This window comes from Microchirus variegatus, assembly GCF_963457635.1.
Source record: "Microchirus variegatus genome assembly, chromosome: 18".
Classification (NCBI taxonomy): Eukaryota; Metazoa; Chordata; class Actinopteri; order Pleuronectiformes; family Soleidae; genus Microchirus; species Microchirus variegatus.
In genome coordinates this window covers 19,121,681-19,147,272 of record NC_139819.1, presented here as the reverse complement: position 1 = coordinate 19,147,272, position 25,592 = coordinate 19,121,681, and the positions used below count along the sequence as shown (strand labels likewise).

Genomic DNA, 25,592 nt, shown 5'->3' with positions numbered 1-25,592 from the left:
TATTCTACAGAACCATATTTTAAAAAGCTTATTCTAAAGAACCGTATTCTACAGAACCTTATTCTACAGAACCGTATTCTAAAGAACCGTATTCTACAGAACCTTATTCTAAAGAACCTTATTCTACAGAACCGTATTCTGAAGAACCTTATTCTAAAGAACCATATTCTAAAGAACCTTATTCCAAAAAGCTTATTCTAAAGAACCTTATTCTACAGAACCGTATTCTAAATAACCTTATTCTAAAGAACCTTATTCTACAGAACCATATTCTAAAGAACCTTATTCTGAAAAGCTTATTCTAAAGAACCGTATTCTAAAGACCCTTATTCTACAGAAACCTTGTTCTAAAAACCTTATTCTAAATAACCTTATTCTAAAGAACCTTGTTCTGCAGAACCTTATTCTACAGAACCGTATTCTAAAGAACCATATTCTAAAGAACCTTATTCTACAGAACCTTATTCTACAGAACCTTATTCTAAAGAACCTTATTCTACAGAACCTTATTTTACAGAACCTTATTTTACAGAACCTTGTTCTAAAGAACCATATTCTACAGAACCTTATTTTACAGAACCTTGTTCTAAAGGACCATATTCTAAAGAACCTTATTCTAAAAAGCTTATTCTAAAGAATCTTATTCTACAGAACCTTATTCTAAAGAACCTTATTCTGAAAAGCTTATTCTACAGAACCTTGTTCTAAAGAACCTTATTCTACAGAACCGTATTCTAAAGAACCTTGTTCTACAGAACCTTATTCTAAAGAACTTTATTCTACAGAACCTTATTCTACAGATCCTTATTCTACAGAACCATATTCTACAGAACCATATTCTACAGAACCTTATTCTACAGAACCTTGTTCTAAAGGACCTTATTCTACAGAACCATATTTTAAAAAGCTTATTCTAAAGAACCTTATTCTACAGAACCTTGTTCTAAATGACCTTATTCTACAGAACCTTATTCTAAATAACCTTATTCTACAGAACCTTATTCTAAAAAGCTTATTCTAAAGAACTTTATTCTACAGAACCTTATTCTAAAGAACCGTATTCTACAGAACCTTATTCTACAGAACCGTATTCTCCCCCTGTTACGACATGAATGAAGACTTTTCTTAAGGTGTTAATGTTAATGTGTTTCATATTTACTAATAAAGGGCTAGTATGAGACTTATATGCACTTTAGTAAACTAATCTAAATTAATTTGAAAGTAGGGCCTTTAAGCATCATGACGTTAATTTTTTTTACCCCGTGTGCTCACACGGCACGGATCTGTGCCGCAGGTGAACCCATTATAAATGATAAACTCCTTATATGGACATCTGGTGTGTGTTTATAGGTGTCACATTGAGTCAAAGTTAGGATTCATTTAAATCACATATTTAGCAGTGATATAAAGGAGCAATGATTGAGCATAAGTCACAAAATAGACTGTTTTTAATTTTCTTTTTGTTGATAAAAAGGAGTCAAGTGAACTTTGAACTGTGACCAATTTACAAATGTCAAGTAGAGTAGTTTTTGCTCAGGTGTGTTTATACAGTTGGTGAAAATGTCGTTGGTTGTGCTGAAAAAATAAAAGGATATAAGAAAGTCTGTATTGTACATTCTCATAACCTCTGTATATGAACATCGTGAAATTCAGGAAATTCACAATAACAATAATGATGACGTTGGTTCTTCGTTGCCCTGAATTTCCTGCTAAGTCCTCATGAAGGATTTGAGGTGGATTTCATCAATGTGACGAAAGACATTCTAAATAATAGGTAAAGCTGATAATAACACCTGTACTCGCCCTCAAGGTGCTTTCATCACATCCTGTGTAATGATCAGAGGCGGACAGAGTACACAGCTTTATTACTTGAGTAAAAGTACAGATAACCCTTGCTAAATTTTACTCAAGTACAAGTAAAAGTACTAGTCAGATGTCTACTTAAGTAAAAGTACTGAAGTACTTGTTTTTAAAAGTACTTGAGTATCAAGAGTACATTTTCTAAATATTGCATTACTACTGCAACAGTGCTTACATTTACGTATAGAAACGTCTTGAAGAATGTAAAAGTAATTGAAAGTAAAATCAAGTCACTTTCATGGGTCACGCCTATGGATAGAAATGTAGTGGAGTAAAGAGTACAATAGTTGCCTCTCAAATGTACTTACGTAAAGTCATGAGTACTCCCCAAAAATTATACTCGAGTAAATTACAGATCCCTTAAAATTATACTACTGTACTGTACTCAAGTAAATATTACTGTCCGGCTCTGATAATGATTGTGTTCTAGTAAACAGCTTCTCTCAGCAGACATGTTGAAGACATTGTAAACAATAGGTAAAGCTGATAATCATAAGATCTCCTGAAGGCAGGTTTGTACACATCCTGTGTAATGATGGTGTTCTCGTAAACAGCTCCTCTCTGCAGACATGTTGGCCTTGTATAGTGGACTGTGATGACTCATGTCATCACTCATGCTCAACCTGTTTCACACACATAGAATTCCCAGTGATGTAAAAGCAACAGGAGCAACAGTCTGGAGATTTCTCAATGACAGAACTCAGACCACTTCCCAAAACTGCTCGATTTCACTTCCTGGTGTCTCCTGAGTCCACATGAGTGAATCAATACAACAGGTCGGGAGAAACAAGAAAGTCAAAGGAAAATGAGTCTTGTTTGCAGTAAAAGCGACTTCAGTATATGTGGTTCATGCTCCTGTTGCTTTGTTTTTCTTCATTATGAGACCTTGTTGTCCATTTCAGCTGCTTTTGTCCATCACTATGTTCAAACGTACAGTTTATACAGAGGTTATAAGAATGTGCAATATAGACTTAAATCCTTTTTTCAGCACAACCAACGTCATTTTCACTAACTGTATAAACAAACAAAAACTACTCTAAATGTTTAAAACAGGACTGAATTAGTGAAATGTGTAAATCTGTCACAGTTCAAAGTTCACTTGACTCGTTTTTATCAACAAAAAGAAAATTAAAAAACAGTCTACTGTCTGACTTCCGCACAATTACTGCTCCTTTTATCACTGCTAAAAATGCGATACAAATTAATCCTAACTTTGACTTAACATCACATGAGAAGACAGAAAAGGAGAAGGAAGTCCATATAAGGAGATGTGTGTTATTACCCTGGGTGCACCTGCATCTGCACCACAGATCTTCTATGATGCTGACACTAGGTCACTTCTACCTCCTTTATCATTCAATCAAGGTTAGAATAGTTTGGGATTTTTCATTAGTTTTAGTTTTGACTTTTTGTTTTTAAAATTAGTTACTATTACATTAATTGGTATTCAATTAGAAGTTTTGCTAGTTTTTCTTAGTTGTTATCTTTTTGTAAATGGAGTATTTGCCAGGTGCAAAATTCAAAAAGGTCATCATAAGTATTGTGTATTACATGTGCAAAATGTGCTTTATTGTGCTGAGGTTAGTGTGAAAGGTCAACATCTAATTTAGAACAGACTAAAGACATAAATAATCATAAATAACCCTGAGGAGACGCATCACATTGTCTCAGGAGCTCAATCTCAACAATAAACACAGTAAAAGTCACTGAGATGAAAATGAGATGAACCAACTCAAGCAAATGTTATGTCTCACCTGCACAGCCTTGTGTCCCACACTCAACTAAACTAAAACTAAATCAAACATGTGATTATGAAGGAATGAAGAATTGCTGACAGAGAAAAAAAAATAATAATAAAAAAACACACTTCATATGAACCCAAAAGGATTATGTATGTAACTCATTTACAAAGGTGTTTTTTTAGTTTGAAAATGTTTTTTCAATTTAAGTGTGTGTGTTAGTTTTCGTTAACTATAATAACACACACACGCACACCTATCTTTAACCAAAATATTATTATTATTATTGAGAAGGATATTCTCCATCATTCCAACAGATTTAAACGTGCCGAGACAAAAAAGTTGCTATAAGAGGTGAACATGACAGAGGTCGATAGAGAAACACATGATCTCATGTTTATTAATAACTTTCAATTATTATAAAACAGTATTTACACAGTTGTTTTTAAAAGTTAATGAGGGACAAATGACAGTCTGTCACTTCACTCACTCTGCTCTCAAATTAAATTTATTACCACTAATAATGATGATGATAAAAAAAACCAAGTTGTTTAGCACAATGACTGAAAGTGTTTCAGAGGTACAAAGTTCTCTTTCACACATAAACCGAACCTAAAACCATGGAGGAGCTGGAGCTCCCATACATTAACATGCGTGTGTGTGTTTAAACGGAGACAAACATTTAAAGAACGAATAGACAGTATCTGTGTCTCTATGTGACGGTGTCATGGTGATGAAACGGTGATGAAAGCCTGGTCAGTCACATTGTTGTGACACAGACTCTTATCTGAAAACTTTGGGAAAATCACGGCTGTGAAAATCACTTCTGTGTGCTTCTGTTCATCACTGAATATCACAGTGTTTCTGAAGTTTCCCACAGGGAACACACATGTGTTTGTGTAAAGTTTTACGCAAGTTTTACTTTAATTAGAAAATAAAACTCAAAATAGCTGATTATTCATGAAATAGTCAATTCATTGTGGTTTCCAGTGATTTTCTCTTAACTATGACGTTCCTCTGGTTGTTTAAATGTTTAAATGTCAGGTTTGTTCCAGGTAAATGCAGGAGACCTCTGCTGTTTCACACCAGGGGCCAGTCAAGGATTGACTTGTTGTATAATGATGGATTAATGGGAGTGTTAAGCTCATGAATGTAAATATAAAAAGCATTTTTCACTCACCCAGACATTCTCCACCGAAACAAAAATTTTCAGGACGATAAATCTCAAACTTAAAAGCACAAAACCATCAAAAGGAGGCAGATTTTTGTCTTCTTGTGTTCACCCACTGAGACATTTTCTGTCTTTTTTAAATCGTCTAAGATGCAGTTTTAATGTCATCAAACTCCACAGTGGCAGAGCATTTGTGTTTTTCCATGTGGGAAAAAGTAGAAAACAAGTGAACCGTGACACTGTGCAATAAAGCTTTTTAAAGTGGAGTGTGTTTAAGGCAAAGTGAGGCACAGCTGTGTATGAAACAGAGCATCATAATCATCACCAGAGCATCATGGCAACATTTGCATCTCACAGACACAATATTGGCAAAGAAAAGATCACAGCTCAGATTTATGATCCGCATCAAACCATAACACAAAGTCAGAGAAATGTCTCAACTGTTCTTCAGTTATCCGCACTGTGAGTGTGTGTGTGTGTTTACCAGGGTCAAATAAAGATGCGTCTTCTCTCCTCTGACTGCTTCAGGAAGGATTTGAAAAGAAAAATCAGCTTCAACTAAAAAAGGCCTTTGAACATTTTACACTTTGATCAAAATACAGTGGAGTTTTTCTTGTCTTTGACAAAACACTTGTGGCATTTAAGCTTTCCTGAGAATGAAAGCCACAATAGGCAATAATGATTTAAATGTCAGACATAATCATTGGCATTAAACTCTGGTGTCATTGATGGTGAAAAGCTCCTGTGTGAGGACAGGAGGAGGAGGATGAGGAGGAGAGTGCTGCTTTGGTTCAAGGACAGATAAACATGTTGGAGACGATAAGAATACAGAAGTGGAACAAACGGACACTTTCTGAGGTCGTTACATGTTCACAGAACTTCAGCTTTTCCTTCAACGATGGAAGAAAGATCAACTTCCAACAATCTCATCCTTTTTAAAGCTGTGTTGATTTGTCCAACATATCCCACAATCCCACTTCAAACACATTTATAAAGCAGGTTAGAGGGAAAGGTGAGGAAAAAGTGCAAATCAGCAAATCTGAGAGAGAAATGGATGTAAAACAAGACAAGAAAGCAGCGGTTTTTCTTTGAGAAGAAAACATGTTTTTATGTAGTAAATCACTACAAATATCCAAATAAAAACCTGCTGTGAGGAGAAATGAAATGAGATTAGAGGCAGATAAAATAAAAGTGGAGTGTGTGATAACTGTAAAACATACATGAACATTATTCCCCAGTCAATGAATGGACTTTGCTTGATGCCAGGACTGAGTGATGGGTACCAGATCAGGGTAACCCTAACCCTGATCTGATCAAAGCCCAAACAAAACAAACACGAGGCACAATAAAAACTACTTCCTTTCTCACTCATTGACATATGTACACACCTTTACGTCAATAAATACAAATCTGATAGTATTTTACAGTCCAGATTCTCTCATCTGGTTTCTGTTAACACCAAGTGTCTGCTGATCTGGCCTTTAATTTGTTCACATACAAGCACGCACGCACGCACGCACACACTCTTCACAATATTACTGATCGTCTAAATCACTGGGAATCGTCTCTGTGAACAACTCTGGCAACAACAGCTTCTGTCCATGGAAAAAAGGAGGAATATATATATATATATATGTATATGTGTACACATACATGTATATATATACACATATACATACAGGATAACAGGTTTACGTGTAAAAATATGTCTATATAAATCTAGCCAAACTCTCCTGCTGCTGAGCAAACCAAAAAAACAATAGAGGAGTCTCAAACATGTTTTAACAATAAATATATATGACTATACGTTTCTCTGGAACATATATGACTTTGTTTGAAGTCCACTGACGTGCTGGACTCATCTTTGTCTTCTAGCTGTAAGGGATGGAGGTGATGAGGTGACAGAGGAGGTGATGGAGGTGATGGAGGTCGCTACAGTGTGTTGGTTGGTTTGTGGATTTGTCTGTTCTGTTCTCACCAGCACACACAGACACACACCCACACACAGAGAGAGAGAGACACACACACACACACACACACACACACACACACACACACACACACACACACACACACACACACACACACACACACACACACACACACACACACACACACACACACACACACACACACACACACACACTCACTCACTCACTCACTCACTCACTCACTCACTCACTCACTCACTCACTCACTCACTCACATACTCACTCACTCACTCACTCCAAACTCCTCCCCTCCCCAGCATACATGTGAGCGCAGTAGTGCATGTGTGCAAAGGCAGCAGTAAGGTAAGGACGCAGTAAGCGTCAGACGCTGTTTTCCAGCTGACTGCTGCTGTGGTGATTGGCTGTGTGAGGTGAGTTCTGCTCGTTGAGAAGAAGAAGCGTGGTCTCATCAGGACCGTTCTCCATGGCACTGGAATCCACCCCGAGCTCTGTGATGGAGTTGTTGGTGAGTGGAACAGTGGGATCCTGACGAGATGATGTGTTGAAGCCGCTCTCTGGAGACTGAGGAGAACTGTCCAGACGAGACGTCATCAGACCGTTCTGGTACTGAGTCCTGGTGATCTGAAGGAGAGACAAGGATCACAACACATGACTGATTCTCTTCTTCTGGTTCTGTAGAGACATGGAGTCATGACCATGGTGAGGGTGTAGACATGGCTGACCCTGGCTTACAACATCTACACATCTAAAGACAAACATGAAGACCAACCTTGACAAACTGCAGGTCAGTGAGAGCTCGGACGTAGAAGTCAGGCGTGTACTGCTGTGAGGAAAAGCTGTTGTTGAGCTGTGTGTTGCTGCCACCGATGGCCAGAGACTCTGTCCGGTCAGCTCCGCTCAGAGAAGCCGTTCTGTTCAGTCCGCTGAGGTGTGACGGTGAACGGAACTCTGCTAACATTCACGCACACATAGACATAGACGTTAACGCTTCATTGTAAGCTCCTCTTTGTGACGTCGATCAAACAGGTCGTCGTACATCTCTAAGTATGAAAACATGGCTCTAAAAACTACTGCGATTGATTATTGTGATTGATGATGATGCAACCACAGATCAACAGAAGCACGCACCAGATGCAGTGAAGGTTAATAAGGAGCTTCTTAATAATAACAATGGATGGAAGTGAGTCATTAGTTACAAACCACAGATATAATTATAACAGCAACACTGAAAGGAAAACTGTGAGAGGGACACTGAGGTTTTCAGGGGGTCACTATATAATTTCGTATAATATCATCTTCTCATCACACACACACATGCGTACACATACCCTTTCTCCTCACATCTGTTGTTCTCTCTCTCTTTCAAACCAAAGAAACAGTGACTCAGTGAAATTTTCCAAATAATCAGTGAATCAGTGTTTTTGAGGACGGAGTTAACACACAAAGCAAGTGTGACATTAATAATTGAACACTAACCTCATTTTGGTTTATTTACTTTCATGAGCCTGAATTACAAGCACATTATGATGCAGGATCCTAATCTTTGTCTCTACTGAGCTTGGTTTGATGATTACATTAATAGTATAATAGTAGTGCAATATCACGACTGAGGCATTATTCTTTATTTCCAAAAACAATGGACATTGATATATAATACTTTACTTTAACCTTTTAAATATCAACGGCGTCTCACTAACCGTCAAAAAGCCAAAGAGATTGAACTGACAATAATCTAAGACCAAAAAACAGTGCTGGTCATGTTTTTATCTCCATTTGTCTTAATAATCTAAGGAGTCAGCTCTAGAGGACATACATTATATATACATGTACTTAAAGGTGCATTATGTGATAAGTCTAAAGCAACTGGCCATAAAATCCTCCTAATATGTCACAGACTCAGGAATAATGTTCATATAACAAACTGAACTCACAACAGTACAGCCAAAATATTTGCATTAAAAAAAATATTTTGCAGACTGCAAATCATGTTTATGTTTTGGCATGTGGCGCCACCTACCGCCATCTACCAATCATTGCAGTCAGTAGAGTCTCAGCTGCCGAGCAACCAAGGGTTGCCAGTTACGTCAGAAAAAGAAACCTAAAAGACCTCGGTATTTTGAATTTGAATGTAGTAACCGTTTTTGACCACATTCTTACATATGGCACCTTTAATGATCAATATTTTGTCTATAAAGGATTGCAGGAAGTGCATCATGGCAGAGAACACTGGACAGTGAAGCGAACAACTGCTGGCACCAACGCATGCGGGTTAGGTCACTGACTGTCTTACTTAAACCAGTTCCTATTCATTTAACATCTACTAACTTAATAATTTAATTTAATTTAACATCTGATCATTACATGAAAGCCGTTGCAGCTTCCTTCAGCCGGTGATTTTCCACCTCTGCTCCATCATCATGAAACATGATGACTAACTTCCATGTGCTTCATTCAGACCATGGATCATGCTGATTTAATCCGGACTCATTAATGTGGCTCTACCGCACACGCACACGCTCACGAACGCACGCACGCACACACACACACACGCGTGCACACACACGTGCACACACACACTGCACGCATGGACATGTTACCAGCTGTGTGTTATTACCAGTAGGTGTGAGTCTTCCAGCAGGGGGCCTCAGTGAGTCATAGGAAACTGTTTTACCTGGACATGTCAATGGCATTAGCTTCCAGTGAATGAGGCACACTAGTTAATCCTGGATTATCTACAGTTTAATTTCTAGTTAGTGGTTAGAGATGCCTTAGTTAGATCCAGTAGGAACCATTTCTTAGTAAAATGCCTGTCGTTGTGTCTTTGTGTGTGGTGTTTATTCAGAGTCTTGTCTCATGTTGTGTAAAATTAAATCAGATAAATGAGTCAGTGTGCGTTTGCTGTTCTTTCACACTGTTGTTGTGTGTTGTTGTGCGATGCAGTTTGTCAACATGAACCAAATTACATAACCAACATTTAAATATTCTAATAATAATATAACATATAATATATTATAATAATATACAGTGGTGTGCAAAAGTTTGGGCACTCCTGTAATTTTCCTTTATAAATCATTGGTTGTTTGGATAATACATTTCAGTTAAATATATCATATAGGAGACAAACACAGTGATATTTGAGAAGTGAAATAAAGTTTATATGATTTACAGAAAGTGTGCAATAATTATTTAAACAAAATTAGGCATGTGCATAAGTTTAGACACCACAAAAGAAAACTTTTTGCATCCTCCTTTTGCAGAAATAACAGCCTCCAAACGCTTCCTATAGCTTCCAATTAGAGTCTTAATTCTGGCTGAATGTATTTTGGATCATTCTTCTTTACAAAACATCTCCACTTCATGTGCATAAGTTTAGGCACCCTTGTCATTTTATTGATTTCAATACCTTTAACACTAATTATTGGAACTCAAAATTGGTTTGGTAACCTCAGTGACCCTCAGTGACCAGTATTTAAGGAGGCCAATTGTAAGTGTTTCTCCTCTTTGCATCTGAAGAGTGGCAACATGGGAGCCTCAAAACAACTCTCAAATGACCTGAAAACAATGATTGTTCAACATCATGGTTTAGGGGAAGGATACAGAAAGCTATCTCAGAGAGTTAAGTTCTCAGTTTCAACTGTGAGGAACATTGTGAGGAATTGGAAGGCCACAGGCACAGTTCTAGTTAAGGCCTGAATTGGAAGACCAAGAGAAATCTCAGATAAGCAGAGGGTAAGGATGGCGAGAACAGTCACAGTCAACCCACAGACCAGCTCCAAAGACCTACAACATCATCTTGCTGCTGATGGTGTCACTGTGCACTTTACACAAGGAGATGGTGTATGGAAGTAATGCAGAAAAAGCCTTTTCTCTGCACTTGCCACAAACAAAGTCGTTTGAGGTATGCTAAAGCACATTTGGAATAAGGTGCTGTGGACTGATGTAACTAAAATAAAGTTATTTGGGCAAAACAATGGGCGTTATGAATGGCTGAAACAAGAACACAGCATTCCAAGAAAAACACTCGCTACCTAAAGTAAAATTTGGAGGCTGTTCCATCATGCTGTGGGGCTGTGTGGCCAGTGCAGGGACTGGGAATCTTGTTAAAGATGAGGGTCGCATGGATTCCACTCAATATCAGCAGATTCTTGAGAACAATGTCCAGTAATCAGTGACAAAGTTGAGATTGTGTCGGGGCTGGATCTTTCAACAAGATAACGACCCTAAACACTGCTCAAAATCTACTAAGGCATTCATGCAGAGGAACAAATACAACGTTCTGGAATGGCCATCTCAGTCCTCAGACCTGAATATTATTGAACATTTGTGGTGTGATTTAAAGCGGACTGTCCATGCTCGGAAACCATCAAACCTGACTGGACTGGAGATGTTTTGTAAAGAAGAATGGTCCAAAATACCTTCAGCCAGAATCCAGACTCTAATTGGAAGCTATAGGAAGTGTTTAGAGGCTGTTATTTCTGCAAAAGGAGGAAGCACAAAATATTTATTTTGTGGTGCCTAAACTTATGCATATGCCTAATTTTGTTTAAGTAATTCTTGCACACTTTGTGTAAATCATATAAACTTTATTTCACTTCTCAAATATCACTGTGTTTGTCTCCTATATCAGGGGTGTCAAACTCAAATACAGAGTGGGCCAAAATTTTAAACTGAACAAAGCCGCGGGCCAAGGTTGAACAAATTAACCTTTTAATAGGGACCCAAACAAGTTTTGCATTGAATATTGAACAAGCAAGGCTTATATAACTTTATAGTGACTTGCAAAATCGAGTTTCAAATAATAATAATAATAATTAAAAAATATCAATGGCATATCAAATAAAATTTAAATAAAAATTGAATGCACCCTAAATACAGGATAAGCGGTAGATAATGGATGGATAAAAATGTAATGCCTCTTTTCTATCTGCAGCCTTCTGAGGTAAATATCAAGATAAACTTTTTCCACAGGCTAATAATAAATTTGAAAATAACAATAATGAATGAATCAAACATTCAAGCCTTGAAGTAGCAAGAGAAAGTGCATGAATAAAATGTTAATTATTGCTCAGTTTGCTACACTGATTTGCTTTAACACTGAATATGGAACAAGCAACGCTTATATAACTTAATAGTGCAAAATCAACTTTCAAAAAACAAACGAAAAAACATCAATGGCATATTAATTAAATTTAAATAAAAAGTGTAATGCCTCTTTTCTATTTGCAGCCTTCTGAGGTAAATATCAACATTAACTTTTTCCACAAGCTAATAAATTTGAAAATAAAATAACAATGAATAAATCAACCATTCAGGCCTTTTTACTGCTCAGTTTGCGACACACTGATCTAATCTGATGTGCCCAAGCCAGATACCTGGCATCTTTTCTTGGATGCTAGTTCATTAATGTCGGGGTTCAGGCTTTGAGCTGAGGCAACCTTCATTATCGAACGAAGGTGTTCATCAGTCAGACGTATCCTGTGAGACGTTTTCGTCATCTTCATTGAGGAGAAAAGATGCTCACATAGATAAGTGCTGCGGAACATGGAGAGCAATTGAGCAGCTTGGGTGCGCAGCTGAGGCAGCGGCGGTGCCGCTGTATAATACCGGCGGGCCAGCTCTAATGTTAATTTGATATTGCCTCAAGGGCCAAATGAAATTACACGGCCAAATTTGGCCCGCGGGCCAGAGTTTGACACCCATGTCCTATATGATACATTTAACTAAAATTTATTATTCAAACAACCAATGATTTATAAAGGAAAATCATGAAAATTTACAGGGGTGTCTAAACTTTTGCATACCACATAGTGGTTGTTCCTTAGAGTTGACTTTCTCACAACTCTTCTCGCTCTGTTTATTTTAAAGATAATTAACTTAAAATTCATGATTTATTTTAGCACAGTTGTGACCTCAACGTGAAAAAAATGTTTCAACATTTTAACTCCCAAGGAACTGTATATATGACATATATAATTATTATTATTCATGACTATTCACTTGTTTATCCATCAACCTCTCTCCACAGGAGGAGTTACACTTGTTTCATCGTATATTTACATTAATACACATTTATCATTGATCAAAAAGCACACTCACATCATGTTCATCAGAAGCTTACAAATGCTAAACTGGCACATTTGCAGTCAAATGTGACCAAATTAATATTTTCTTTATTTTCAGTAGTTCTTTTTCTGGTCTTGTCTCTATCAGCAAACTAGTAAAACTTATAGAAACGTTAACTACTGGATCTTCAGGACGGAACAATGGTCTTTGATTCATTTAAACCTAAAACTACACAGAAAGAGAAAGAGTTAGTGTTTCTTAGGTCACTAAGGTGAATGATGGAACTCTATTCCATTTCTAACTATGTCATTTTCTTCTAACCCTTTAAACACGACGTTCACATTTGGAACTACACTAGCTACAGGTAACGCGTTTACTACGAGTTAAGATCATGAGGTGATTTAAAAGTCTACTGATTAGAATATGTTATAACAGTGAGGGACAGGACAACAGTAACTAAATGTTATCATGGCCAATATCTACTCATACTAAAGCATCTACTATGTAAGAGATTGTAATATGTAGGTTATTCCCTCGAGTGTCTCATCATGACGTTGTCCCATCCCTCTCCATCAAATCTCACTGTCATATCATCACTATTTGTCCCCATGTGTCCTGTCAGATGAACTGTTGGCAGATAAGGTCTTTGATCAACTCTTACTTTGTTTTATTCAGCTCATGTTTTAAGTTTAGTGTTGGCATCTATCAGCTCTTCTTTCCCCCTATACTCCAAAATGTGCTGCTTTCTTTCCTCATACCTCACTGCAAACTCCCTTCACTTTTAGGCTTTCATAAAGTCACTCCAGTATCATTTGGGTTAAGGACATTGAATTTCTATAGTTGTAAACTGTTCAGTACAAAAAATGGAAAAACTGATTTAGAAAGCACTGTGTGTGTTTATCATGAAATGTAATGAAGGACCTTAATCCGTTCCTATTGAATAAATATATATATAAAAAAAAAAATAATCCATGTTGAAACCCAGGGTGATCAATGTGACAGGATATACCTGATAGACTATACAAGGTAAACATACAGTATTTCTACACAGAAGTATATTTATATTATATAGTCATGCTGACAATAACACCTATCCACTTTTGGATTACTTTTAAATGTCAAAAATAATTTTCCTTCAATGAATCAATTGGCTTATAAATTGTGAGGTGGCTTTAACACGATCATGCACTTGCATGTTTCTTTATTTCCTGGCTCCCACCTCCTCTGTGAAGCACCTTGTTTGTATTTAGCTTGGATGTGCTGGTCTATATGGAGGATAAACTGTACATATTCATATGTTCTGTATTCTGTAAGTAGACTCATGTAACATGTTTGTGTTTTAAATCCTTCGTTCAGAAGTGTAACTTCTATCAATTCACTGATAAATCAATGAATCAACTCTTCACAGCTGGAACATGTACTTGAGTGCTCCCTAGTGGACAAACTCTGACAAACAATTCAATAGCAATTCAATGTTATTGTTATTGAACAGTGAGATGAATTCTGAACTACCTGATACTGACCTGTTATGTGATAAATGCTGAGTAAAAGTGTTTGTGGATGAGGTCGTCTCTGTTGAACTAAGAGCTTATCTGCCAAAATAGTCGCTGTCATCTTTTGACTCTTGTGTTCTAAAAGGGTAAATCTACATTGAAATAAGTGGAGAGGAAAACTGCTGCTGCTGCTCTTGCTGCACCTTAGGTGGACAACACTAAGTGATGGTGGTGCATAAAGCTGCATCCCTTAACAATTCTATAGACAGTACTGTCCTTTGATTATGCATTAATTTACCCTTTGACAGATTATTATTAGGACAAGATGGACACATTTCACTGTCACATCTGGCCAATCAAAAGCCAGATCCCACCCACCCAAACCAACCCAGGCCTGCCCATCAAGTCATGCCCTTTAAGCCTCCTGGCATGTAGGGCAGCGAGGCCTGCCCATGGTTGGTGTTAAAGGCCCAGACATGCCGGAGTTTACCTGGCAACCGAGAGAACAGAGAAAACCTCTTAAAGGAGAGGTGGCGAGGACGAGACGCAGCCACTGAGATGAGAGAAGGAAGGAGGAGGAGGTGGACAGAGGGAGGAGGTGGACAGAGTCAGTGAGACAGAGATACAGACTGCCTAAGGACATGCAAACACATGCCAAGACTGTCAGGTCAGACTACACTGTTTGAATGTTCAAGGTGTTTCATTTTCATATTGATCAGTCATTCATTTGGATTTATCATCGCCATCATTTCAAACATTTCTGGATTTGATTTCTCTGTGTGCATGTTGTGCTAAGTCAAACAGCGAAAGAGATGCATTCAACGACCCTGGTAAATTGACTTCACAGCTCTGCATGACTTTTATGAACTGAATGCTTGGTGCGGCTGCCAGCTTGTATGCTTGTGTGTATGTAACATGACCATTACGTACACTTTTACTTTATCGTTTCCCCATATGGGGTAAACGTAACAATCCAGCTGCAGCCCCGGAGACCAACACCCTGGTGTGACAGATTTACATTTTTTATAAAGTCACATTTGTGACTTTAGTGTGCGCATGCGAAATCTGCAGTTAAATGTGCTTGTGACTTTTCACCAAATATACCTTCATACAAACGTAGCCTGACTGCACATGTGGACATCATTTCACTAATTATGTGACATCTGAAGGTAATTGGTTGCAACAGAGCTTTTTATGGGTTTCATAACAAAGGGGGTGAATAAATAGTTTTATGTTATCATTATATGTAGGGATGGGAATTTCACACATTTTTAGAGTCGATTGTCGAGGTCCACGTGTCAAATTTTTTGTCGACTTTTTTTTTTTTTTACAGCAGCAACTGCAGCAGTGCGTGGGTGTAAACTATTCTACAGTGTACTACTTCATTTTTGGCTCAAAAACATGGCTGTAATGTCCATTATTGACCATCAGAACAGCGAAAAAAATGAGGGGCAAAAAAAAAGGGAAAAAAGCAGACTCTCCGCTGGAAAGCGTATGTCGTCAGACGGCTCAGGTTTTTGAACCTGCGCTCGTTAAGTGTCCACCAGAGTGAAGTACAGTGATCCTGACTGGGTGAGATGACGTCTTCATTTGTGTAGCGCTTGTGTTATGTCCCCACTCCCGTCCTAAACTTAAGCGCAACCTCGTTCGCACTGCACGCACACACACACGCTTGGACGCGCACAGCCACTCGAGAGAACGAGCCGGTGACGCGCGCATCATGAGAGCACAGGGAGCCTGAACAGCAGGATCATCTTCTCGTGCACAGCTTCCTCAACCTCCGTGGTCGTGAACTTTACGTGTTTGTGACACTTCGACTTTTTTGTCGAGGTGCGCACGTGTCGATTGTCGATCGATTTGTCGACAAAAAAGTCCCATCCCTAGTTATATGTTTTTCTAATTTCACGTCACCGGATTAGACTACTGTGTTCTGATTCATCAAATACAATTCAGGTTAAAAAAACATTGAACTAAATGCTGTAATATAACAAAATAGGTAAAAATCCAATGGGGTGAATACTTTTGCAAGGCACTGTACTCTGACATTTCTTCAGCCTATGAAGCATATCACTAAATTATTATTACAAGTCAATTTGCTGTTGAGCCTGTTTGGACTGGGATTTTGGATCCATACATCCTTGGTGTTACAGAGGCAAAATGGAATATTCAAGGCTTTCAATCCCAAAAGGCCACATCTGTAAAACGTGGAGCAATAATTTATGATCTAGTCCCAGCATGAGAGGGGAAAACAGAGTTTTGAGAAACCTGGACAGAGACATGAATGACAAAACACAAGTGGGTGCCAAAGATACGTTGTGCTTACACATGATTGTCAACAACCAAAAAAAGTGCTAAGTTCAACAGCAAAAGAGTTTGCTTTTCTTTCACATCGTCACTTATTCCAAAGCTTTTACGATTCTGAAGGAGAGAATATTCCCAAATCATGTAAAAAAAAACACAGATCAGCATGTTTTCTCCAACTCTAAATAAGTTCCTAATAAAGACAAAAAGAGTTGTGTTATAATCACTGCAGTCAGATGATAGAAAATCACTGCAGTCCAAACACAAGAAGGGAGAAAACTGATGTTAGAACAGTGTGTGTGTGTGTGTGTGTGTGTGTGTGTGTGTGTGTGTGTGTGTGTGTGTGTGTGTGTGTGTGTGAGGTCAACTGTGTGTTTGTAACATGACCTTTACGTACACTTTTACTTTATGGTACGCTGCTAAAACTTCATTTTTCCATCATCGATTATTATTGATTCATTAGATCATGTACCGAAATAACTTATATGTGAAATGAATGAATGAAAGAAACTAGAAACATGACTGAAATAAATATTCTACCATCTGTCATTTATGGCAGCATAGAAAGATGTTTAGCCACTAGGTGAAAGCATTAGCATTTATTTATCAAAGGGCCCTTTTACTCCAAGTAAATACATACTTATATACTATATACTTTAATATATAATATATAATAAAGAGAGACTCACCCAGTGTGGGAGCGCTGAGTGCCATGACACCGTAGAAAGAAAAAGGTCCCGTCTCAAACTTCATGCTCTCATTACCGGCCTCCACTTCTACTCGTCCCTGAAGAAAACAACAGAAACAAACAAAGAAAACATCATCATCACACGTTTATTGCCTGTCAATTCACACATTTAGTCGAGGCTGCAGTTAAATCACTGTGACATTATTTTACTGATGGTTTATTCAGTGAAGATATTGACATGATTCACTCATTGGTAATTTCATAGGAACACTGATCCTGCCTTTTTTTTGTTTTTAAAAATGCAATGACACAACTTGACCACTAAAGGGCAGTATACTCTCAGCTGAAAACAACACAACAGGGAAATGATTGGTGATTGTCTGCTTCGGCAGACAAAATGTTTGAGTTGGCCTTGATGACAAGCTAACTAAGGCTAGCTTTACATGACACCAATCTGAACACAAACCGTAAAAGTGGCGTTGCATTCCCACTTTTTACTTCCCGTTTAGACGAGCGTCTTTGGGTGGAAATCTGCATGCACACGGTGACGCAAAAGTGTGTGAAATTTGATGTAGTATGCATGCCAGTTGGCTAGGTGGCGCTGTGGAGCACTGCAATACAACAACACCAGGAGCGCGCGTTTGTGTTGAAACATCCTTCTACTTCTCTCTAGTAGCGCTGAGTAGCCCACAGTCAAAAACCAAAACATTAACTCGGCTTAATTGCTGAAATGACTCCTGGATAGGTATCAGAACAGTTAAGGCAACTTGAATGTCTGACTGATGGATAAAATCCGACATGTTTGTTGTTGTTTGTCTGTACTGCACATGGATCTGACGTCAACGCGTACAGGAGGATAGCCAGTGTGAGCAGCTCAGAGCACACTTTTGCGTTTTCAACCCTTTAGACAGGAACACGGTGGTGGAGCGTTTTTAAGATTTCCACTATGGAGGGTGGATTAATTTTTTTTGCATTTTCAAGCCGCCGTCTAAACGAAAGGCACATCTGATAAAATATGTTGTCAGTTTCACCCGGGAGCATTGTCCTGTAAAGCCAGCCTAAAAGCTAACTAACAGACACTCGTTGAGTTTCAAAGTAGTGATGAGACAGTAAAAAGGAGGAGGTGAGGGAGGTTGAGGTCAAAACCACGGTTACAAGGAGAGAGAGGACAGGAGGACACAGGGGTTAAAGGAGGCCTCTGTGTTGGTTCAGACAGTTGGCTCAAAGCTGTGCACTGGAATGTGTGAACTGCAGCAACAACACAGCACATTTAATCCACACTGTCATCCCTCCATCCCCTCAGACTGATCAAACCACAACAAGTTGCAAAATAGAAGACAGAGGAAATAAGAGGAGTGAAGAAGAGAGGAGCGAACCACTAAGGAAGGACAGTCACAATTAAATTCTCTTCCACAGGGTCATGGTCTTATGATGAAATAAAAAAACCTTCTCAGTTTAAGCTTCATATGTCAGAGCCTGTAATCTGGAAGAGGAGGGAGTAGGGCTGGGCGATATGGCGATTGTTTTTGTTAACTACTAAAGACAAAATAATTATTCATATGATGTACTATGTGTAAATGCATGACGTTTTACACACATACACAGTGTTTCATTGTCAGTTAATTAAAGCGGACCTAGACCGGAAGTTCCAATTAATGCTGTTATTTTAGTGTGTATCTGCGTCATTACCTTGTTTACGAAACCCTGAAGTTTCGAAAACAGTTCAGCCACTGCTGAGAACGCTGTGTTTTATTGTAATCTCGGGCTCAGCGAGATCTCTGAAAAAACCCGGTCCAGTTACGTAAACAGCAGTTCTCCTGAACAGCAGATCCTCCTGCTCTGGGCACTAGTCCAGGCACCTCCAGTCGCGTACATTAAAACGCAGAAGAAGAATAATGTCCGTTGTGGAGGTGTTTCACGAGCGACAGTGTCTTCTGACTCTGGGTCTGACTCCGGGTCAAAGTCATAAAAGGGACTGCGGCGGGGAGTCGTTAAGAAGCTATTTTTAAACATTGTTAAAACAATGTTTTGATAATGAGTAGCACAGCATCCACCGTTCCAGAGGGGGGAGCTGCACTTCTGAGAGCGGGTGTGCTGATTATGTCACTTCCGCGTATTGGCCAATCACAAGACAGTTGGGAAGGCTCTACGCTGGCTGGCCAATCACAACACACTCTGTCTTCTGGGTGTGAGAGTTCAGTCTGAAATATCCCGGCTAAGGACAGCATCAGAAAAGAGGGATTTCTATCAGCTCGTTTACAGCAACGAGGAGGTTTTTGACCATAAAAACAAGTTAATGTATGTAAGTAGACCTCCATATAGGCATAGGCATGCTGCAGGCACCTCCAGAATGGCCCAGTGACCCAGTCGATGTGAGGGTTGTGAAGACAGAGCCATGGATACCCCAGGATGAGAGGCAGGCAGGAAGAGCTTAGGATGTCGAACTGGACTGTTTCGTGATGATTACCAGAAGCAGCAGGTGAACAGGAGAGGTCTGATGCATGACAGTGCTCAAGATGTGTCCATCTAAGACTCTATCAGGAACCGGATGAGGCAAAGGAACCCACTTGAGCCCCAGCTGAAGGACCAACTCCTCATCAATGGCCCCAAAGTCAATGAAGAAAGCCAAGGTGTGGGGGCCATCTGTAAGGAGAAGACAGCCTTGGAACAGAGGTCTCTGGCTTTGGGGAGTTGACAGGGAAGTTGAGCTCACCAGGGTCACCCACTTGATGCTTCTCACGTCGACGGGCCTGTATACGTAGGTCAATGCGGTTGGCCAAATCAATCACCCTGTCCAAACTGATGGGGGTGTCATGTGAGACCAGTTCATCTTCAATATAGTCAGCCAAACCGTGGAGGAAGGCCTCACAGAGGGCTGAACTGTTCCAACTGCTTTGGCTGGCTCTGGTACGGAAATCAATTGAATAATCTGCCACCGTTCGTTCGCCTTGCTTCAATTCCATCAGTCCCATTGTTGACTCAAACAGGTCAAAGGAAGCACAGGCTGTACACTGTCTCTCCCACTCAGCTGTTCCCCACAGTCGAGCTCTGCCTGTCAGGTGGTTGATGACAAATGCTACCTTTGCCGTTTCTGTGGCAAAGGTGTGGGGCTGCAGGGCGAACAGAAGAGAGCAGTTGGTGAGGAAGGGGCCACAAGTCTCTCGAACACCATCGTAATGCTCCGGGGTTCCCACCCGGGGCTCAGGAGCTGGGAGAAGCGGGCTGCTAGCTGTTGCATCTGTCCAGCTAATGCTGCTAGTGCTCCTCCATGAGTGTCAGCAGCTTGTCTGGCTTCAGCTGCAGACGCAGTCATCATGGCCTCATGCTGCTGCAGGACACCCTCAATCCTCATCTCGAGGCGACTAAGTGGTGTGGTATTGTGTGCTGGGTCCATAGCTGGCCAGATTGTACTTTACCAGGTATGGGATGAAACCAATTGCAGCACAAATGAACCAGGTATTTGTATTTTAACAGTCTTTATTCAGCAGGTGAAAGCAGGTACACAGCAGACCAGAGGATGTGAACTGGAGAGGTGAAGCTGATCATGTGGGTCTTTCGGTGAAGCACGAACAGGCCAAGTGCCAACCAGCCACAGGCAGACGAGGAACAGAAAACTGGCAGGCAATACTCGTGGTTGGGGACAGAAGGCTGGTGGATTTACCGGGGCTGAGATGAGAGGCGATGGTCGAAGGCAAGTCCGGTCGATACCAGGTAAGCAATCCGGGAACAAGTGCTGGAGAGTCAGGCATGGGAGCGAAGACAATCTGGCAAAGAGTGAGTGGAGTGAGGCTGCATATATACTGGCCTGTCGTTCTACCCAAAGCTTCATCACATACGTTTTAGATGTTTGAGATTCTTCAAATGTATGCTGTAAATGAACCCACTCACTGTAAAGGTCGTACACTAGACTTGGTTTTATTCGGTGGTCTCAGCCAAGAACTTAAAGAGATATTTCACCGCTGGGAAGTTGAATGTCTATTAAAAATGGGTAATCTATGGAGTAGAAATGTGAAATAATATTTGAAGAAAGTGCCTTCTTGGCCGAGAAAGGCAGAAAAATGTATTTATCGCTCATGTACACAAACGACAACAACTCCCAGAATGCTCTGCGCACCACGCTCACTTCCGGCTAGAACTCTTGCTTCACTTTTTTTCTATGTTGCTAAATTGTACCGGGACGTGCAGAAAAAACAACGAAAGGACAAGCAGTAAGTTCCTATTATTTGCCGGTCAGAGATTCAGAGCAGTGAAAGCTTCAAGTCAGCTGTAACGCGTCCAGTGGAAATCCAGGGTTAGACTCAGAGTTTGTTGAACCTGCTTTGTGAAACGGACCCCTGGACAATAGATTGTGCCGACCTAATCTCCGCATTGTCAATATACCGAGGGCAGCAAGTGGTTCACTTTCTGATGGAGGCTCTCTGGCAGATATTCACGTCGCCCCTGCCCATCAACCGTGCACACCACACCGTCCCACTACCGGAACGTGGTTCCCAGAAGTTGAGACCTTTTGTTGTGTGCTTCCACAACTTCTCTCACAAGGAAAATACATTAAGGTGGGCAATGAAACATGAACTGAAACACGGCAGTGTGAGTTTGAGATATACCAAGACAGGACTGCTAACCTGACCAGAAAAGGAGCTACTTTTAATGGCATCAAGCAGGAGCAAGGGGCTGAATAGCCCTGTTAAAAGAGCTTGTATTTTCACCCACCTAAAAAAAACTATAATTTTTTTACAGGAGACACATTTAACAATAGCAAGTCAGCGAAGATTACGAAGGCCATGGGTCGCTCAAATATTCCACTCCAATTTCAATAGTAAATCAAGGGGAGTGGCGATTCTATTTCTTAAAAAAGTTCAGTTTACGGCAGCAGATGTTATCTCTGATCCGAATGGCCGGTACATTATAGTCTCCGGATCGCTTTTATATACCCAGCTATACCAAGGTCTTTCTCTCCCCAATCTACCCAAATGTACAAGATAGCTGCAATCGACATTATTCACCTGCAGATCTTACACACGTTTTGGTCCTGCGCAATACTAGTAGATTACTGGAATGCCATTTTTAAATTCCTGTCCGAATCCCTCAATTTAAACCTTCAACCCAATGCCTTTATGTGTATATTTGGTACCAATTCTGATAAAGATCCAGACTTAAACAGTACACATAGAAATGTCATTGCTTTCTCAACCCTTCTGGCACATAGGAGAATCCTGATGGACTGGAAATCACCCCGATCCGCCAGTTTCTACTGTGTGGGTGAAGGATCTAATGTTCTTCTTAAACTTGGAGAAAATTACGTTTTTGCTTCGGAGTCAACCTGACAAATATAGTTCTATTTTGGGCCCAGTTACACAACACTTAGACAAATTTAAGAATCTCTCAGCAGACTTGTACTTTAGGACCGTTCTCAACCAACCTTCCCCCCTTCTATTGTTTTTCATTTATTATAATAATAAGCATTGTCATTATTATTACTATTTTATTTGGACTTTACTTTAAGTTTTTATTTACTAACTGTCATGTCCTCCTGCACTCTATTTCTTTGTTTGTGCTCTGTACTTGGATCTTTGTCGTTCGAGGTAGTGTGTCTGTTTATCGTTTAGGGGAATGTTTCTGGGGTATAAAATGCAAACGTATCATTTATATTCTGCACGTATTACATGTACATTGTATTATTTACATTGTATTGTTGTACTTTCTCTTTCAATCTCAGAATAAAAACATTATGCTAAAAAAGAAACCTCGTTATAATTTTCCTCCTGTCCTGTTGCACATATATGTTAGTTATGGAGGTCTACTTACATACTCGGCGCTACTAGAGAGAAGTAGAAGGAAGTTTGAGCGCATGCTCGTGCTCCTGTTGTTGTTGTATGGCAGTGCTTCACAGAGCCACCTAGCCACCTGGCATGCATACTACATCAAATTTCACACACTTTAGGACCCGAGAGAGAGAGAGACGGGGAAAACAAAAAAGAATGCAAATGGCATTTATCGCGGCCAGAAAAATGATCGAGCTAATTTTAATTATCGTGCGATTAATTGATGTATTGAATATCGCGACAGGCCTATTTGAGACTCAACTCTCTCACCCAGAAGACAGAGTCTTGTGATTGGCCAGTAGATTCAGCACACCCGCTCTCAGAAGCGCAGCTCCCCCCTCTGGAACGATGGATGCACTGCTAGTCATTATCAAAACATTGTTTTAACAGTATTTAAAAATAGCTTCTTCACGACTCCCCGCCGCAGTCCCTTTTATGACTTTGACCCGGAGTCAGAAGACACTGTCGCTCGTGAAACACCTCCACAACGGACGTTATTCTTCTTCTGCAGTTCAATATATGCAACTGGATGTGCCCGGACTAGTGCCCGGACCAGGACGATCTGCTGTTCCGGAGAACCGGTGTTTACGTAACCGGACCAGGTTTTTTCAGAGATCTCGCTGAACCCGAGATTACAATAAACAGCTACAGCTGAGAACGCTGTGTTGTTTGTTTGTTTAGAACCTTCAGGGCTTCTTAAACAAGGTAATGACGCAGATACACACTAAAAACAGCGTTAATTGGAACTTCCAGTCTAGGTCCGCTTTAAGGGCTGTATCGCCCTCAATATTGCGATTTTCCGAGACCACCCTTGGGAGCAAGGGCTACCCAGAATGCATTGCATGTTTTCACATAACAAAGATGGCGCCGCAAAAATCAAAAATATCCTATCACAGCCTGACCTAGAACAAGTAGTCCATGCTCTCATATTCTTCCTTTTATGTTATTGCAACTCCCTTCTAACCGGCATCAACCACAAATCCCTCTCCCGCCTCCAGTTGGTTCAAAACTCAGCAGCCAGGCTTCTCACCAGTTTTAACAGACAGCATCAGATTACTCCAATCTTGGCTCTACTCCACTGGCTCCCTGTACATTTTAGAATTGATTTTGAGATTTTACTGATTACTTTTAAGGCTCGTCAAGGTCTGGCCCCTTAATACATCTCAGACATGCTGACCCCATACGAGCCTGTTCGCAGCCTTAGATCCGCAGGCAGGATCTCTTGAAGCCTTGATTATACTCGCCGTAGTGTGGGTTATACCTGCCGTAGCGTCCCGGGCGCGCAGCCAAAATGACGTCATATCCTGCTCCAAAAGGTGTCGCGGCACTAGGGCGCACACCTCTGAATTTTTCTAACTTTCTTGGCTGTGGCGCACGCCAACTCTTCATTTTTAATGGAAGGCTGGCCGAGCAGGTCCGCTTGTACACGCATTTCTACGACTCTTCTGTCCGAGAGCACCGAGACAGTCACATGACCTTATATTCATGGAAGGAGATTGTTACAATGTTACAAAAGGACGATTGGTTATTGCCATAGGACGTGAAAAAAAAGAGGGGGATCGCTTTGTAAAGGGCAAAAGACGAGCCCATATAAAGAGTGGTGACCCAGGGGGAAAAGCCCTCCCTGTGATTTTGGTGGATTATGGGATGTTTGTCCAAATACGTGAACGACCAAGAGAGGGACAGTCAATTTGAACCAATGTAAGCGATATGCGGAAAGTTTTGTTTACTACTGTTGCTAGGCAGTGGACGTTTACCGGCAGTACCAGTTGAATATTTTGCTTGTACGCCCTCTGCCGTTGCAGCGAATACTGCAATGAACAACACACTGAGCATAAACGCCTCCGTACATACTTGTATGGTCGCACACCGTCTGCGGAGCCCCGTGCCATGGCGAGTATAAAGAAGGCTCAACTGTTTCGAGGCCAAAACCGTGGAGATAAGGCTTGCTGAATCTGTGTCTTCTTTTAAATCACTTCGTAAAACTTATTTTTATAGACTGGCCTTTATGTGATGTCGTCTTTTTTTAATCTTTTATTTTTATCTTTTCATCTCTTTTTATCTTAATTTTTATTTAAAATGTTTATCCTTTTATCTAATTTCTCTTTCTTTGTATGCACCATTAATCAGTTTAATATTTATTTTAATTATAGATTATGTGTACAGATTACGTTTATATGTGTGTATGAATTTTTATGTAATGTAAAAGCACTTTGTAAACTGTTGTTTTTAAAGGTGCTATAAAAAAAGGTGGCTTTTCAGAGTCAGAGTGTCCTAAAAAAAGGATTTTGCAGAAATGTTCACAATTAAATTATGAATCCTTTGTGTAAAACCAACAGAGAGATGTATAGGTCATGAACAAACAAAGAAGCAAAACTAAACAAGAAATGCAATCAATCAAAGTAGACTTTCATTGTATTTCTTCTGTGTACATTTCTCTGTCCTCTCCACCTCTCCACCTCTCGGGGTGAGTGAACAAAAGTCACCACGTGAGCCACTCCCA

At 39.9% G+C, this 25,592-nt stretch overlaps 1 protein-coding gene across 1 annotated transcript in view; it reads right to left on the bottom strand.

Annotated features, from left to right (window-relative positions):
- Window positions 1–5,723: 5,723 nt before the first annotated feature.
- LOC310939708 (metal transporter CNNM4) overlaps window positions 5,724–25,592 on the bottom strand; it is a gene marked incomplete at its 5' end in the record, with an annotated part of 64,863 nt that continues 44,994 nt past the window's right edge. Inside the window, 5 exons of the mRNA XM_083904523.1 lie at window positions 5,724–7,343; window positions 7,492–7,670; window positions 9,337–9,393; window positions 14,769–14,831; window positions 17,269–17,365. Of these exons, the coding sequence (XP_083760649.1) occupies window positions 7,083–7,343; window positions 7,492–7,670; window positions 9,337–9,393; window positions 14,769–14,831; window positions 17,269–17,365 (657 nt within the window). The 3' untranslated portion in view covers window positions 5,724–7,082. The remainder of the gene's footprint in view (window positions 7,344–7,491; window positions 7,671–9,336; window positions 9,394–14,768; window positions 14,832–17,268; window positions 17,366–25,592) is intronic.